The sequence below is a fragment of the Podarcis gaigeae genome (assembly GCF_964106915.1).
Source record: "Podarcis gaigeae genome assembly, chromosome: 2".
Lineage (NCBI taxonomy): Eukaryota > Metazoa > Chordata > Lepidosauria > Squamata > Lacertidae > Podarcis > Podarcis gaigeae.
The window spans coordinates 46,110,193-46,125,287 of NC_139679.1; the positions used below are offsets into that span (position 1 = coordinate 46,110,193).

At 40.9% G+C, this 15,095-nt stretch overlaps 1 protein-coding gene across 7 annotated transcripts in view; it reads right to left on the minus strand.

The window, feature by feature from the left end:
- The window catches only part of GABRB2 (gamma-aminobutyric acid type A receptor subunit beta2), a 108,562-nt gene that overhangs the window by 22,354 nt on the left and 71,113 nt on the right, over positions 1-15,095 (minus strand). For all 7 annotated transcript variants that reach the window (XM_083719337.1, XM_083719340.1, XM_083719339.1 and 4 more), the window contains 3 exons: positions 5,946-6,083; positions 3,959-4,111; positions 601-845 (listed from right to left, as the gene is read on the minus strand). In XM_083719337.1, the coding sequence (XP_083575463.1) occupies positions 601-845; positions 3,959-4,111; positions 5,946-6,083 (536 nt within the window). The remainder of the gene's footprint in view (positions 1-600; positions 846-3,958; positions 4,112-5,945; positions 6,084-15,095) is intronic.

Below are 15,095 nucleotides of genomic sequence, written 5' to 3' on the forward strand. Positions count from 1 at the left end.
TTTCCCTTCTCCTCTTCAGCCCCTAGAAAATATGCTCAGTGGGGATGGTGGTTCTAGAGCACTTTGGAAAGTGTCATGGGCAACTGGAAAGGTAGGAGGCAAAAACTGCCCCTTCTGTGAGCAAAGGCCTCCTCTAGATCAAGTACTCTTCTATAAAAACACTTCTTCAGTCTATGCAGAACTGACTGCATCCCTATATTTAGGTCTCTAAACATTGTGTGTTTATGTCCAGAGCGCAGACACACAAATTTACTTTTCCCATGGCATATGGACTATCTTATCCCTTCCACAATGCTACACCTTCATCCATTATGTAAAGTTGGAAGTATATTATGAACATTGGCTTGGGGCTAGTTCAAGCTTATTTAATAAGACTATAAGGTGTTTTGTTTTGCTTTTTCTTTTTTTCTTTTTTGCTTTGCTTAGCTTTCAAAAAAATCATCTGGAAAGGCTGTATAGTGAAAGCCAATATGGCGCATAAAATTCCTACTGGACTTGTGCAGCAGAAGAACCAAATGTAAAAAAAGGCTCTGTTTGGAAGAAAATGAATTGTCTAATGCTGTAACTGTAAGATGCTAATCATATTCCATTGGAACTTACCTTATTGACATCCATTCGTAATTTTTCATTGTTAGCACTGGCAGCTTTTTCGGCTGCTTTCTTCTGGCGTTGTGGTCCCCTGCCAAAGAAGATGTAGTTGACTAATGCATACTCCAGTAGGGCCATGAACACGAAGACAAAGCATCCCATCAGATACATGTCAATGGCTTTCACGTAGGGGATTTTGGGCAGAGTTTCTCTGAGATGAGTGTTGATTGTTGTCATTGTCAGCACCGTGGTGATTCCTGGGGGGAAGCATCAAAAAATTCAAAATAGTGTGTGTGTATAGATATAGAGATATAGAGATATAGAGATATAGAGATATAGAGATATAGAGATATAGAGATAGATATAGAGATATAGACATATAGAGATATAGAGATAGATATTAGGGGGAGCTGGAGTTCACTCCAGAAAAGCACTAGAAGAAATATTTTCCATACTAGCTTCTTTTTGGTTTTTGGGTGGTGATGCTTATTACAGTAATGAACAAAAAAACATTAAATGCTATGAATTCTCAAAGTCAACACCATGGAAATCTTTCCACTTGTGTATCACACAGGTTATAAAGTGCACCTATTTCTTCAGTATGCTGGTTTTACTTAATATTTTTTTACATGTCTTCTGGTTTGAATTTTCAGAAAAATCTTGCTTGAAGACCTTGTGCAATATACATTAGCTTGAATCGAGGGAACAGTAGAGAATGCATTCAACCTTCCTTTAGGTAATGTTTCTTCTTAAGAGCTATGGAAACTTGAAGAGGCTTAAGTTTAAATTTGCATTAGAATTGGATCCTTACCTGGAATGCAAGGTTCAGCAAACTCAAAAGGCTTGCTAATGTAAACTAGTTTTAAAAGACCAGTAGCAATAATAATAATAATAATAATAATAATAATAATAATAATAATAATTTATTATTTATTATTTATACCCCACCCATCTGGCTGGGTTTCCCCAGCCACTCTGGGCGGTTTCCAACCGAATATTAAAAACAAAGCAACATTTGTTGTAGCTGATCATTTATTGGATTACTGCGCCAGGAGGTTAAAAAGATTTGTTTGCATTATCAGTTTTGTTGGAATGGCAACACAAAAACTTTTTCAACCTCTGATTTGTGTATAACTGTTGGGTGAATGAATCACAAGTTGAAAGAAAGTAAACAAACCATGACAAGGCCAGTGTCTCATGAGCTGTTCCTATTCTGCCTTGGGACACAATCTAGAGTCATCATTCACAGACCCACATAAAAGCAAAGTGACTTGTCAATTTTTCTGTCAGGGACAAGAGGGTTTGAACTAGGAATTGTGGGGTCTAGGTTTGGGACCTAAGCTGAACTGTAGACTGTGCATGTTCTCAGGCTTCAGAGCTTTTTTCAGGCACAAAAGGACTTTGCAACATCAAGTCGTGTGACTGGTGAAGCCTGATGCAAATCCTAGAAGCCATGCCTTTTACTGCTGTATGGTCAGAGATGTAGAACCTATTTGCTACTCTTCAAGCCCAGACCTGGGGTTGGGTGCAGTTCCACTCAGCTCTGGACAGCCTTGGCAAATGTCAAGACAAGTCAACAAGGGCATGTGACTGAAGGCAGTGGAATTCCTTGTCTGCATTGCCTGGAGTTTTTACCCCAATGTAGCCAGAGGCAATACTATGGTGTAAAGAAGTCCATGGTAACAGATATTATCAGGATTCAGCTCGGTAAACTATTTTAATTGTGGAATTTGAAATGCCCATTAAGAGAAGAAGCCATACTCCTGCAAAGTAGAATCCTGTTTCAACCTTACCCAAATGTTACCTAAGAAGACAATATTACATGTTGAGATAGGAGCGTAGTAAAAGACACAAAGTGACACCATTGGTTCATTACTTACTTTGCAGCTTCCATTGCATCCGCTAGCTCTCACCCGGTACAACTTTTTAAAATAATTAGGTCAATAACGTCCTTAGGAGGACAACCAAATTTAAGCACAAATTCGACCCACAGCTGTGAGGCATTCACGAGTTTTTTGGCGGAGAAAGTCCTGTTGCTCCGCCGTGACCTCCCTGCCAATTTAGATACAGTGACTGAACTGGAGGCCCCTCGACTGACTTCAGGCCCAGTGTTGGACCATTTCGATCGGATACTCCCTACTGATGTGGATAGATTCCTCCAAGTTGGTAGGCCCACCACCTGCCTCCTTGATCCGTGCCCATCTTGGCTGATTAGGGAGTGTCCAGATGTTGCATGGACCCCCCTGGTTGAAATTATCAATTTGTCCCTTGACACGGGGACATTCCCAGGGGAACTGAAGGAAGCAGTGGTGTGTCCACTCTTAAAAAAAACTTCATTAGATCCCTTAGACCTATCCAATTACCGCCCAGTTTCAAATCTTCTATACCTGGGTAAGAAGTCTGAACTTGGGGTCTTCTGCATGCAAAATATGTTTTCTCTCCAGCTTTGAACCCTCCCCATAGTCTGAGGAATTACCAGCAAGGTAAGAATATTTTGTGATTTTTAGATTAAATATATTGCAAGAAAAGTAGCTAAGGTTGCAAAACTCTATGGTCCCTGAAAAGGTGACCTATGCCATACGGTCTTCTGGATCTCCCTGAAAAGAGAGGTCTGCTCTATCACGGGAAGATCTGGATTTATAAGCCTCTCTGTGAGGCAATGGAGATGTCTGCAGTAAGTGCTCCTCCAACCAAATTAGAAAGGGGTGGAAAAACCTGTGCCCCACTCTTTCCACATGAACTGGCAGGGCATAGGTTCTTCTAATTGTATTACTCCCCACTTCCCACCTCATATAGGTTTGCTCCACTAAGAAAACAGTGCTAATATAAATTGCAATGATTTTAAGCTAATTCGGAGAAGAAATTGTTTTAGCTGGGTTGTGATGACTCAAATTCTGAATCTTAAATGTAAATTTAATAGGTAGTAGTACACAACAATGCTGAACACCAGCACAAAACATCACACAATCTGGCTGAGCTGAAGCACTTGTATTTACCTTGATTTACTCACTTTAAAATTATCTCTAAATATTTCATCCAAACTGGTTCAAAAGAAAGCTTTTCAGTGCTTAAATATATGTAAACCTGACCAGCCTCCAAAATTAGAACAGGAAGCACATTCAAAGGCTAAGAGCCAAAGTAACATTAGTGCAAGAAAAGCTGCTACTTCACAGGTGAGCTTTGTTGTGCGATGGGTATCACAAGTGGAAGTAGCGTAACAGCACAAAAAGTAAATGATAGAGTTAAGCTGTGCAACAATTCCACCATTCTAAGTCACCCATTGGATTTGGCTGTTATGTTATGTTAGGAATGGAGCTTATGTTATGGGCAGCTGGCACAACAGGATATATGTTGAGCAAAAAGTGCTTACCTAAAGCCACTCTGGCAGCTGAAGCATCATAATTGATCCAGAATGAAACCCAGGAGAGAATAGTGATCAGAATGGAAGGCATATAGGTCTGAAGTATGAAGTAGCCAATGTTTCTCTTGAGTTTGAAACTGAGTGATAGCCTTGGATAGGAACCTAGAACAGAATTTATGTTTAGAAGGTCAAGTTTCAGTTCTGTAGCCCTGCAAGCACATTGTTAACATTTACAACCCACAAACTTTTATTGTAATTCAACACCCATAAGGCAAAAATAAAATTTATTATTAAACAAACAAAATGCCAGTTTCTTTAATCTGTGCCTAAACAAAGATGTCAAAGGTTCACTGTGCCTTTGCTAGCAGTGGCGTAGCGTGGGAGGTGCAGGGAGGGGGGGCGGCTGCACCGGGCACAACATCTGGGGGTTAGGGTTAGGGGGTGCAAATCCACGGGTTAGGGGGCGCAAATCCATGGGTTAGGGGGCGCAAATTACTTGTCTTGCCCCGGGTGCTGACAACAACCCACGCTACGCCACTGTTTGCTAGCAGGTGTGCATACACCGAAACCATTAAGCTTTGCAGTAGCTCAGCATCCAATATTGCATTTTGACCTTTGCATGTTCTACCTTGCTATGGTCACTTTGAAATCACCTGAAGTGCTAGGCTCAGAAACTGGTTCATATACTCATAGCCACAAAATTCAGGTAAGCAGAGTTGTATTCATTCTGTACTAGCTGTCATATCAATCAAACATAACAAGTTGTCATGTTGGGTATTTATGGCATGATTCTGCTCCTTCATCATTATCTTCTTGGCAGGTGATGCCAGAACAAGTAAAAACTCAAAATAGCCCCTGTGTAACCAAATAAGCGAACAGTGGAAAAGACCGGGCTGGGAAAAGGGAAATGAAAGGGGTTGAGAAGTAAAAACACCAGAAACAGAGCAATATTTAAAACTGTTTAGGCTCTGAGGTTTGTTTAGGCCTCCCACACAAACCTCCTGTGAGAGGAGCAAAATTCTGATCCTTATACTTTCAAACCACTGATCTCTGCTCCCAAGAAAAATCAAACTGGGACAACTGTTCTGCACAAATCCATGAAATGCAAAAGTGGTATTTGCAATCAGACTTGATTAGCAGTCCGGATAGTTACATCCTGTTCTCTTGAGTGTTGCTTGTTAGTTAACCCCCCCCCCAAAAAAAAACAACAGCCCCACTGAACTAGGATTGGAAGTCTGTGTAGCAGAAGCAGGAGTTGCACATCTGTTTCACTATCTGAGGAATGTACTGCCCCCACCGAAGCCTTACTTATCGGGGTTGCACAACAGCTTCCGGCAAGATCTCACGAGAGTTGAATGAGATCTTGCTGGAAGCTGCGACTGCTTCTCCTCGCTTCCATAGTGGTGGTGGCAGGGGCGCCACCCCATGGGATTCCACCATCCAAGGCAGCTGCCTCAGTCCGCCTCATGGGCAGGCTGGCCCTGAAAAAGGGGAGGGGGGTAGTATCAAATTTTGATTCCATATGGTCTCATCAGGCATAAGAAAAGGGCATCCATATATTTTAATAATGAAAGTGTATGGGAAAAGTAGCTTGCTTTTTTATGAGCTTTGAGAGTGGCTGCAGAAAATAGAAAATAGTTTATTCGTTCAGGTCGATTAAGGTTGATACCCTTTTAAAACAACAACAACCCACACTGGCTGAATAAAAAAGTATTTATTATATGTACACCACAGTCCTATACATGTTTCTTTATGTACTGTGTTCAATGGGACTAACTTCTAGGCAAGCATGCACAGGACAGCAGGTTTAGTGCACCTGACATGGCACAGTTATTTTAATAAGGAATAAATTGTATTGGTTTGCCTATTCAGTGCTCATTTGTTTATTCTTTATACGATCCATGCAGTTAGTCATTATGTACTATCCAAAACAACTGATGGGAAGCTTTTCAGCGAGCAGATAGATGCATTTCCTTTGTGGCACCCCTTCACAAACCTGTCGAGAAAGCAACTTTCTTGGTGATAAGTTCATAGTCCACAATGGAGAATTGGGGCAGTTCAATCTTTCGCACTCCTGTAACTGCATTATCACCCCCACGCCAGTAAAATTCAATATCATCTGTTGTGTAGCCATCTGTAAATAAAAAAAGGAGGAAAGCTTTAGGACATGGAGCACTTGCAGTATCACATCTGCTGCAAGAATAATCCAGTCATTTTACTTTGGTTTATTCTTATTCGAGATAAATATTTACAAAGTTCAAATACACTGAGCACTTCTGCTATGCATACTCTGTACATTTCAACTGGCCTTGATTTGATCTGGGACAAGTGAAACAGAAGCCACTTAGGAAGAGGAATCAGAAACCGCTTGGTAAGAATAGAGAAAGGGACTTTTTTGTTATGGTACCTTGAGAGCAGCTAGAAGACTGTCTGCCTCAACCCATTCCACCTCTCACTTTTGTTGTTTTCACTTGATATATTGTTTTGTTGTTTTAAAAACTTATGAAGCAGTAGGAAAATGGGTTAAAAATCCTGAGACAAATAAATAAGAGAAATAACTACTAGCTTATAGCCTAAACTGATGAGCCTAGCTAGTAGCTGACAGATTCAGATTTTCAACAGAGGAATCCAGAAGTACCAAGTGAAAGACAGATTTAACAAAAATAAAATCTGCATTTCTATTTTGCACTAATTTAATCCTCTCATACCCAGTTTGTACAACCATAGCAGCTGTTTAGAGCTTTGATTATTTATATACATACCTAATAATCATCTAACTTTTTTTTAAAAAAAAACATCACTCTTAAAAGTTAAAACTCCTTTTTTCAAACAATCACATTTCTGTCAATGTGCTTAGAAAGAATGTCAGGGAGTAATCATGGAAAGTGAGGAAGATTTACGGCAGGGCTGTTGGGCTGCATATGAGATATTTCTTCTCATTCCTCCGAGGCTGCACTTGCTTCTTCAAGTCTGCCTTTCCAGTACTTACAGCATGTGCTAAACAGACTTTTCTGAGTCAGAGCTCATGACTGCTGGGTGTGTGGTGACCAGGAACACCGCACCAGCTCAACGATCATGCTAAACTGCCTCTCACCATTACTGGACTGCATCCCCCTGCAGGCAAAGTGCCTGAATGGAAAAGGAATGTCACTTGTGCAGCTTGTTGATGACACCAGCAAAGAAACTGTGGGACTGATGCAGGAAATGACAAGCGACAATTGAGAGAAAAATCAAAGGCTCAGCAGAGGAGTATCAATGTGATCCTCTAGTTTTAGATATACAAATCTGACTCCGATTCCTCTTATCTGATTCATGAGTTCTGTAGCCTGCAGACCCAACAGGGGTCTATTTAGCTATTTAGGGATGCTATTTAGCTAAAAATGATGAATTTAAATTCGTTATGCTCAAGTGCAGTTTAAGTTCCACTGCAATCCAATGAATATACTTTGGGAAATAATCAAAGGCATATTGATTTCTCAGAAATAGACTCTTCTGATTCATAGTAAGCAAGCAAATAAAACAGAGTAGAAACAGAGCCCCCCTTCTTTTCCCCACTGCACTCCCAAAATCTGCCCTGAAGGGTCCACCAACCCCACCCCCCATTGACTTTGAAAGTGTGTGGGGAGATGCAGGGTAGAGGAGGGCAGGGGGAGGAAATGAAGGTGAATTTTTGTTGTGTGAGTGGAATCTTGCACACAGATAGCTTTGGATACAGTGCTAATAACTATTTACAGGCCCTTCTGAGCCACTTACAGCACAATCCTATCCATGTCTGCTCAGAGGTAAACCCCACTGAACCCAGTAAACTTAATCTCTGGTGAACGGGTAGAGAACTGCAACCCTAATTGCTTTGACTTCCCTCATTGCTATCACGGACTTAATTCTATACCGAAGCCTGAGAAATATTTCATACTTCAAAAATTTATGTTTTCATGCTCTTAAGCAGCTATTAGCATCTCTGGAAACATTTTTCATTTTTCAAAAAAAAGAAGAAGTTATTTTGGTAGCATGAAATATGGAGCTTAAATCAGGGGCAAACATGATGATGTCCTTGAACTTTATTTCCACTATTGTTCCTTGTTGCCTGCAGCATTCACTCTTTGCTTTCGCTGGAAAAAGCGGACACCAGCATGTTGTTTCCTACTGAGTTAACCATATGATTGCTTCTCAAAGGCAGCTGGAAGCACTGATTAGTGACATCATCCTTTCATTCTGTTTCCATCAAAGGTGAGCACAGACCACATGTATAATATTTCTTTATGTTTCCTGTTTAAAATTTTTGTTTGCATCCTGCAGAGCTTTTTGACTATATCTCAAATATATATTTGTATAACCTTGTTATCATGGTGCAATCTACGTGGCACACTACAGTAGAATGACAATTACAAGAACATGACAGTGAAGACTGAAAGATGGGGCAAGGCCAAGCCTGAGGCGGAGGAGGTAGTGAGGGCAGAGGAAGAAAGGTGACCCGTTGAGGAGGCAGAGGTGATGTGTGAGGCAGAGCACAAGAAGAAGGAAGAAGGACTGGGGGGGGGGGGCTTCAAAACACACCACAGGCGTCAACATGCTGCTAAAAGGAAGATGAAAACAAGGTGCACTGAAATTCCAACTTCAAGAGTTCAAAGCATGATGTCAGTTGTTGAATTTGAACTGCAAGGCAGATCCTGATAAGGATCTGGCTGCAGAACCAAAACAGTTCCCCACTTCTGGCCTAAAGTGGGGAGGAGGGCAGTGTGAGAGGTGAAGGGAGCAGGGGTTTTTGCAAGGGGAGAAAGCATGGGCACAGGTCCTGCAAGTTACAGAAGAACATACAGAAAAAATGCATAAAATACAAATATAATCCGAAATACATTTATACAGAATCTAGCTTCACCGACATCGGTGAAAATGGTTTCAATCTGAGGAAATGTTTGAATGACGATTGAGTTGGAAATTCAATGTCCAACTTCTTTTATTAGGCCACATGCACACAACCACAGTAGTTTTACCAAGGCATCAGTTCTCTCTTATTGATAATGAACTGGATTTCCCCATTGCCACCCAACAGAGGTCTGAATAAGAACTGTTTTAATACACAGGCTGCAGAATTTTCATCTGAACAAAATTCAGTGAATGAATCATTCATTTCTTAAGGATTAACTGGGTCATTATATTTAATCCTTCTCTAAACTGGTGGACATGTGTTCCGCTTGACTGTAACATTTTCACTGGATTTGTGTCACATTATGTTTACTTGCTTCTTAAAAGACTGAAAAACTAATGTGCTGTAGAAAACCAACTCTATTGCATTTTAAGATCCATTACCTGATTTTTCTGTACTTTCAGATACACAAATATATATACTGTTTCAATGTACTTGCTGAGAACAGTAAGGAAGCACCACCACCAGGGACAAGTGTATGTGTGATCCAATTGTATGAAGGAGATAAATACAACAGTTCTAGCCTAAAATTAGACACAGCCCAATAATTGGTGATGGTATCATGATTAGACCTCTGATTCTTCCAATATCCTAATTTCTTGAAATATGTGGACCCCCAAATTTTAATATATCCCTGACAAAGCATCTGCAAAGGGTATTTAACAAGTCTTATTTCTAAAACATTCACATCTCAGGGCAGCACCTACAATCACGAGAAATTGACACTAAATTTATTTAGGAATGTTTTGTCATAGGGACAGGCCCTCTGTGAGAGAAGGACATCCTCAAATGCTCTCTAGTGTTAATCTGGATTAGATATGGGTATGTTCTTACTAGGCTCTGCTCTTTCGCAATATCATTGTACCTATCAATATAAGTCCCTCATCTGGTAAATGGGGCCCGTACCGCATGGAAAATATTATCTCTGAGAAATAATAAAAAAGCATACACTTGTAAACCAAAAATATCAAAATTTGCAAAATTAATTCAATATACAGAATAGCAGAAAATTTAAAAATTTAGAAACATATTATTTCTGTTCGAGTGCTTAAAAAATCATTAGTATGGAAAGGTGGGGTTGGAAACCCTTAATTTTTGTGATGTAGACCCTCTCCCCTGATAGCTACAGTTCTTAGCAAGGTGGAATGGGATCATGGCTTAGCTACAATTGGCGAGAGTCATGTGGTGGGATTTCTGGATTTCTTTAAGGGCATCCCTAACCATTTCTCCATAATCCACCCCCCCAAACCCCCACAATTTAATAAATAATGAATTAGACCAGGCATAGGCAAACTCGGCCCTCCAGATATTTTGGGACTACAGCTCCCATTGTCCCTGGTCACTGGTCCTGTTAGCTAGGGATGATGGGAGTTGTAGTCCCAAAACATCTGGAGGGGCGAGTTTGCCTGTGCCTGGATTAGACAAATGAATGGAGGCTATCAGTGGCTACTAGTCTTCATAGCCATATGCTGCTTCCAGGATCAGATGCATCCAGCCTCTCAACACAGTTACTGGGGATGGGGAATAACAGCAAGAGACTACTATTCCCACATGCCCTTGCTGTGAGCTGCCCATAAGCATCTGGTTAGCCACTGTGAGAAAGGCTAGATTCGCCTTTAATCTGACCCAGCAGAGCTCTTCATGTATTCTTATGATTCAACAAAATACACTTACTTCTGTACTTCCTGGGATTATCTGGTGTTTTGGAACAGAAAGATTTGATATTTTTATATTACTCATTTTTCTGAAAGGCTTACCTCTGACACTTGAACATTCCCACAAATATACCACAAAAGCTAAATGTCATCACTCAAGTGAAAAATTCACACAAAATCTAAAATGCAGACACCAGTTGTTTGTGGAATGTTACAGAATAGATTGTAGACATACTGAAACCTGCAGCCTGCCATTGCATCTCTCTTTCACTAAAAAGTGAAGAGAATGCAATTTATTGCAAATTCTATGTATCGTTTATAAAAGTGCCCCAAATTTTCTTGTTTGCTTCAGTGGTAATTGGTTATTAAAACTGTAGGTTGGGCTGACCAAGCTATTCTTCCTGGGCTTATAATTTGTTCACCCTGTTTCACACCTGGACATAACAATTCATTCTTCTGTGCAGTACTGACTACTATCCCAGGTAACCTATGCTATTTCACAAATCCAAAGAAAACAAGCATAATCTCCATGACCCAGATCAAGCTACTACAACAAGAGAATTTTAGCAATGTCTGCAGTACCTGCAGCACTTCTCAAAACACCATTTGAAATTCCCTTTTCATCATTCTGATAACACCATTACTTGCTGTAGCAGAGCAACGAAGCTATGTAGTCCCTGAGCCAAATCTCTACCCAAGGATGTTTTCCATCCCTGCTCTATATCAGATGCTATGGCATACTATGTGAATGCAGAAATGGTTCATCAAAGGTGCTTATTTTTCCATACAAAATATCATCAAGTGCTGTTGTACTTAGTTAAACTTGGATACGCTACTTATACTCTCTGCAGGCTATTTAACAATTTTGGCTTTTGCTCTGAAGGAAATTGAAATCCAAAGTAAGAGGGCAAATCAAAACAACAAACAAACAACAAACCCAATTTGGCAAAAATAAATAAGGGTGGGGGATAGAGAAGTGGCATTATTTATAAAAGATGATGGTTATGAACAATCTCAGCAGTGCCATTTTGGGATGTTCCAGAAACCCCAAAATTTTCATTCTAGCTTTCAGTATAAAATTAAAAGATTAATGAAACATAACCGGTGAAATGAGGCACAACAATACCTTCTAAGTCAAGCTTTTTGCACAAGCACACTAATATGTAACATCTAACCCCTATCCCCACTTGCTTGGCAGGCTAACGTGGTAGTGAATTAGAACCATGAATAGAAGAAGTGAATAACATCTGGCAAGTCCAATAATGCTGGCAGCGAAATTTCATTAGTGCTCTGCTTTGCTTAATTATTCCACAGTTATATCACAAGTATAGGTTGCAAGGAATAAAGCATAATTCCCAAACATAATGCCCACAATGTAAAGTTACCAATTTCCTTTGTTGAAAGGGAAATGTACAACGTGCCTATGGGGAATTTCCACTCTGTTCACCAAACACTGTATTCACGCAACTTGGGTTTTGGCACATGTGCCACAACATGAGTGTGTTTCATTAATCTGCACCAGCTTTGGCTGGTATGCCAATTGTTTCCCTTTCCTGGAGAGAGGTCTGCCTCAGCCACAGTAATCCATGCTCTGGTCATGCCCTGGCCTGGGTACTGTAATCTACGGTATTGTGCTCTCTGTTGGGGCTGCATTTGAACTTTCCTTCAGCTAATTCAAAATACAGCTGCCAGAGTCCCGACAGCTCGGCCATGTAATACCACTTTGGCATGGAAGTTGGCTCATGTAACATCATCATTACACCAAGTGCACTGCTTGTCAATGCATTCCTAAGTGCTAGTTTTAATAATTAAAGCTTTTAACAAATTCGGCTTGATATATCTGAAGGACTGTCTAAAGCGTCAATATCAAATTGACCATAGGTTAAGATCAACAACAGAGCCCTCCTAGTCTGCCCACCAGTTAGTTCAGGGAGGTCCTCTTCTGTGGTGACCTCACAGCTCTTGAACTTCATAACAACTTATTTCTGGAAGGCTACCACACAACAGTGTTTTCAAAAGCCTTGGAAATCTACCTGTTTCAGGTAGTTTTCACATGACAGATATCTCTGAAAGCTTTTAATGAGCTTTCAATTGTACTATGAAATTATGTTGTATTAGGGTTGCCATATGAGGGGTACTCAGAAAAATGGCCTATTCATGTTTAAAAATAAAAATAAATTTCCATCTGAGTTACGAGTAATTTTCAGGAGATGTAAACAAAGTAATTCATTCTGACATTTCATTTTGGCATTTCTGGACAGAGTAACGTGTTGCATGGTATCTCTAAGCAGTAACATGAAAGGGCACAGGGATTTCTTACTCATGTTCACAAAATGGTTTTCAATAGTATACATGGATTTCTTCCTTTAGCAGTTCATCTAAGTCTCAGCATGACAAGAGACAATAGGGCAACAACTCTAGATCCTGTATGGTGCCAGTCTATAAAGACCTGCATTTTGCAAGCAGATTCTTCCAAGAGGTTAACCTACTCTTCCAAGTTCTCTCAGTGGTAGCCTCTTAATTATGTCAATATGCATATGAGTGTTACATAATCTTGCCTCCTGGGCTAGAAAAGCAGGATATCTGCATGCAAATATTCATTAAAAAGAAGCCAGCAATAATATCGTAATATCTTTACATACATAAAAGGAACTTGGCCTCAAAGCAAAAGATGACACACTACATTTGTATGCAAAGAACACCACACAGGCTCATTTATGCCTGGGTATGTGAGTCTTGTACCGACAGCAGAATGTATTAATAATAAAACAATGAAATAAACTAGCACAGGAGGGCTTCAGATTTAGGGGATGATTGGAGAATACTAAGCCATGATCTAAAGAAACCCGGGACTGTTGGAAACTTGATCATATGCTGCTGGAGCTCAGAGGAAGAATATGTGACTGCGTGCCTAGTCAAGTAAAAAAGTTTAGCACAGCATAGTCTGGGGGTGATCCATATTCTAAAGAGGAATCCATAGTGTGGCACAGGTACCTTACAGGGTTTTCGGAACATGATTTTTCTTCCTGTCATATCTCAGGCTTTTCTGTGCATAACACAGCAGAGCGTGGAAACTCATGTCTGCATAGGGTTTCTCTTTGCTGGATCAGGATGAGGGACTAAAATGAACTAGCCAAGAATGGATAAGAAGCCTCCACTCAGGGGAGAGCTCAGAGTTGTGAAACTGCATCACAGCAGTAGGGAAACTCAGGCAAATATGCCCCTCCAGGCCTCTCCATCTAGGGTACTTTCCCTAGGCCATGCTCCCCTCCTCAGGCCACACCCCCTCTTCTGAGGCTCCCCATATCCCTCACTACCTGTGTTCTGCATCCTCCCTGAGTGCTTATGTCTGTGAACTGACAATACCTATTTCTTGCCTGGGTGGAGAGGTCTCTGTGTGTAGAAATCTCCGGCTTCTACATGGTTGCAGTACAACCTAGTCACATCTGTTGCCTAACCCGCTTTTGCCTCTGCCCTCTTCCTTCAGTGGAAGGTTGCTTATAAGAAAATGCAGCTTCTAGGCTAATAAAGGTTTCCAACTCTGCTATATCATTTAAAGAGACTTCATTAAATTTTGTCACCTAAGGTCACAAAAAGAAAGAAAGAAAAAGGACACAGCCTTAATTTATTTGAGCAGAAGTTTAACTTCCGGTAATCGTTTAAAACCGCATTCAGGACAGTTCCAAGTTTTCACCGATTTATCTGTACACTGGAAAAATGCCTGCCAGATTGTGGGAATGTACTGTATAAGAAAAGAAGCCCCCCAAATACAATTGGCAACTGCAACCACCCTTCCCGCTCTCAAATGAATTTCACCAGCTTTCCTTTTTGTAGCTCCCTCTTTTCTTCTTTGTTAGATGCTGTGTTTGTTTGTTTGCTTGCTTCCTCCATACAGAACTTGGGGCTTCCTTGCCCTCTGCTGCCTACTCCACTTTCCCCCTTTCTAGCTATTTGACCCTTCTCTCTGAGGTCTTCTCCCACCACCCTTGTTGGCCCCACCTTCCCCACAACTCTCTCCCCCCCCCAGGACACTAGTTTTGCCTAATACATCTCCTCTGAGGCAATTTGGAGGTAGTTATCCACAGATGCTCTGATCTAGATGCAGTATGAGCAGAGATGACTTGGCCACTGTTGGGATAAGTTCCAGTTCTCCTGGCACAGGGATGTTAACTCAAATGCGTTTGTCCTGCCACATGTACTTCCTGACCGCTGCTGATCCCAGTTTATAAGAGTTAGCTGGAGGGGAGTGGCTGAATTTGCCCAGGGGTTGGTGAGACAGTGAAGGCACTGACCCAGAGCCTGGAGATGCTAATGGCCTGGATGAGGGCCAATAAATGAATTGTGACAAGATGATACTCTAATGGTGGGTTGCTTTGATGTCAAGATAATGGGCAGATGCCCTGTTTTGGATTGGGGTCAACTCACTTGACGAAGTACCCACCAGCACCTGCTCCTTCAAGGGAGTCTAACTCCTTGAAGATTCCATGGAGGCTGCAGCTAGTGCAGCATGCTACCTATTCTCTATGATCTGCACATGGTGCAGGGACCAAATACTTGATGAAGTGCC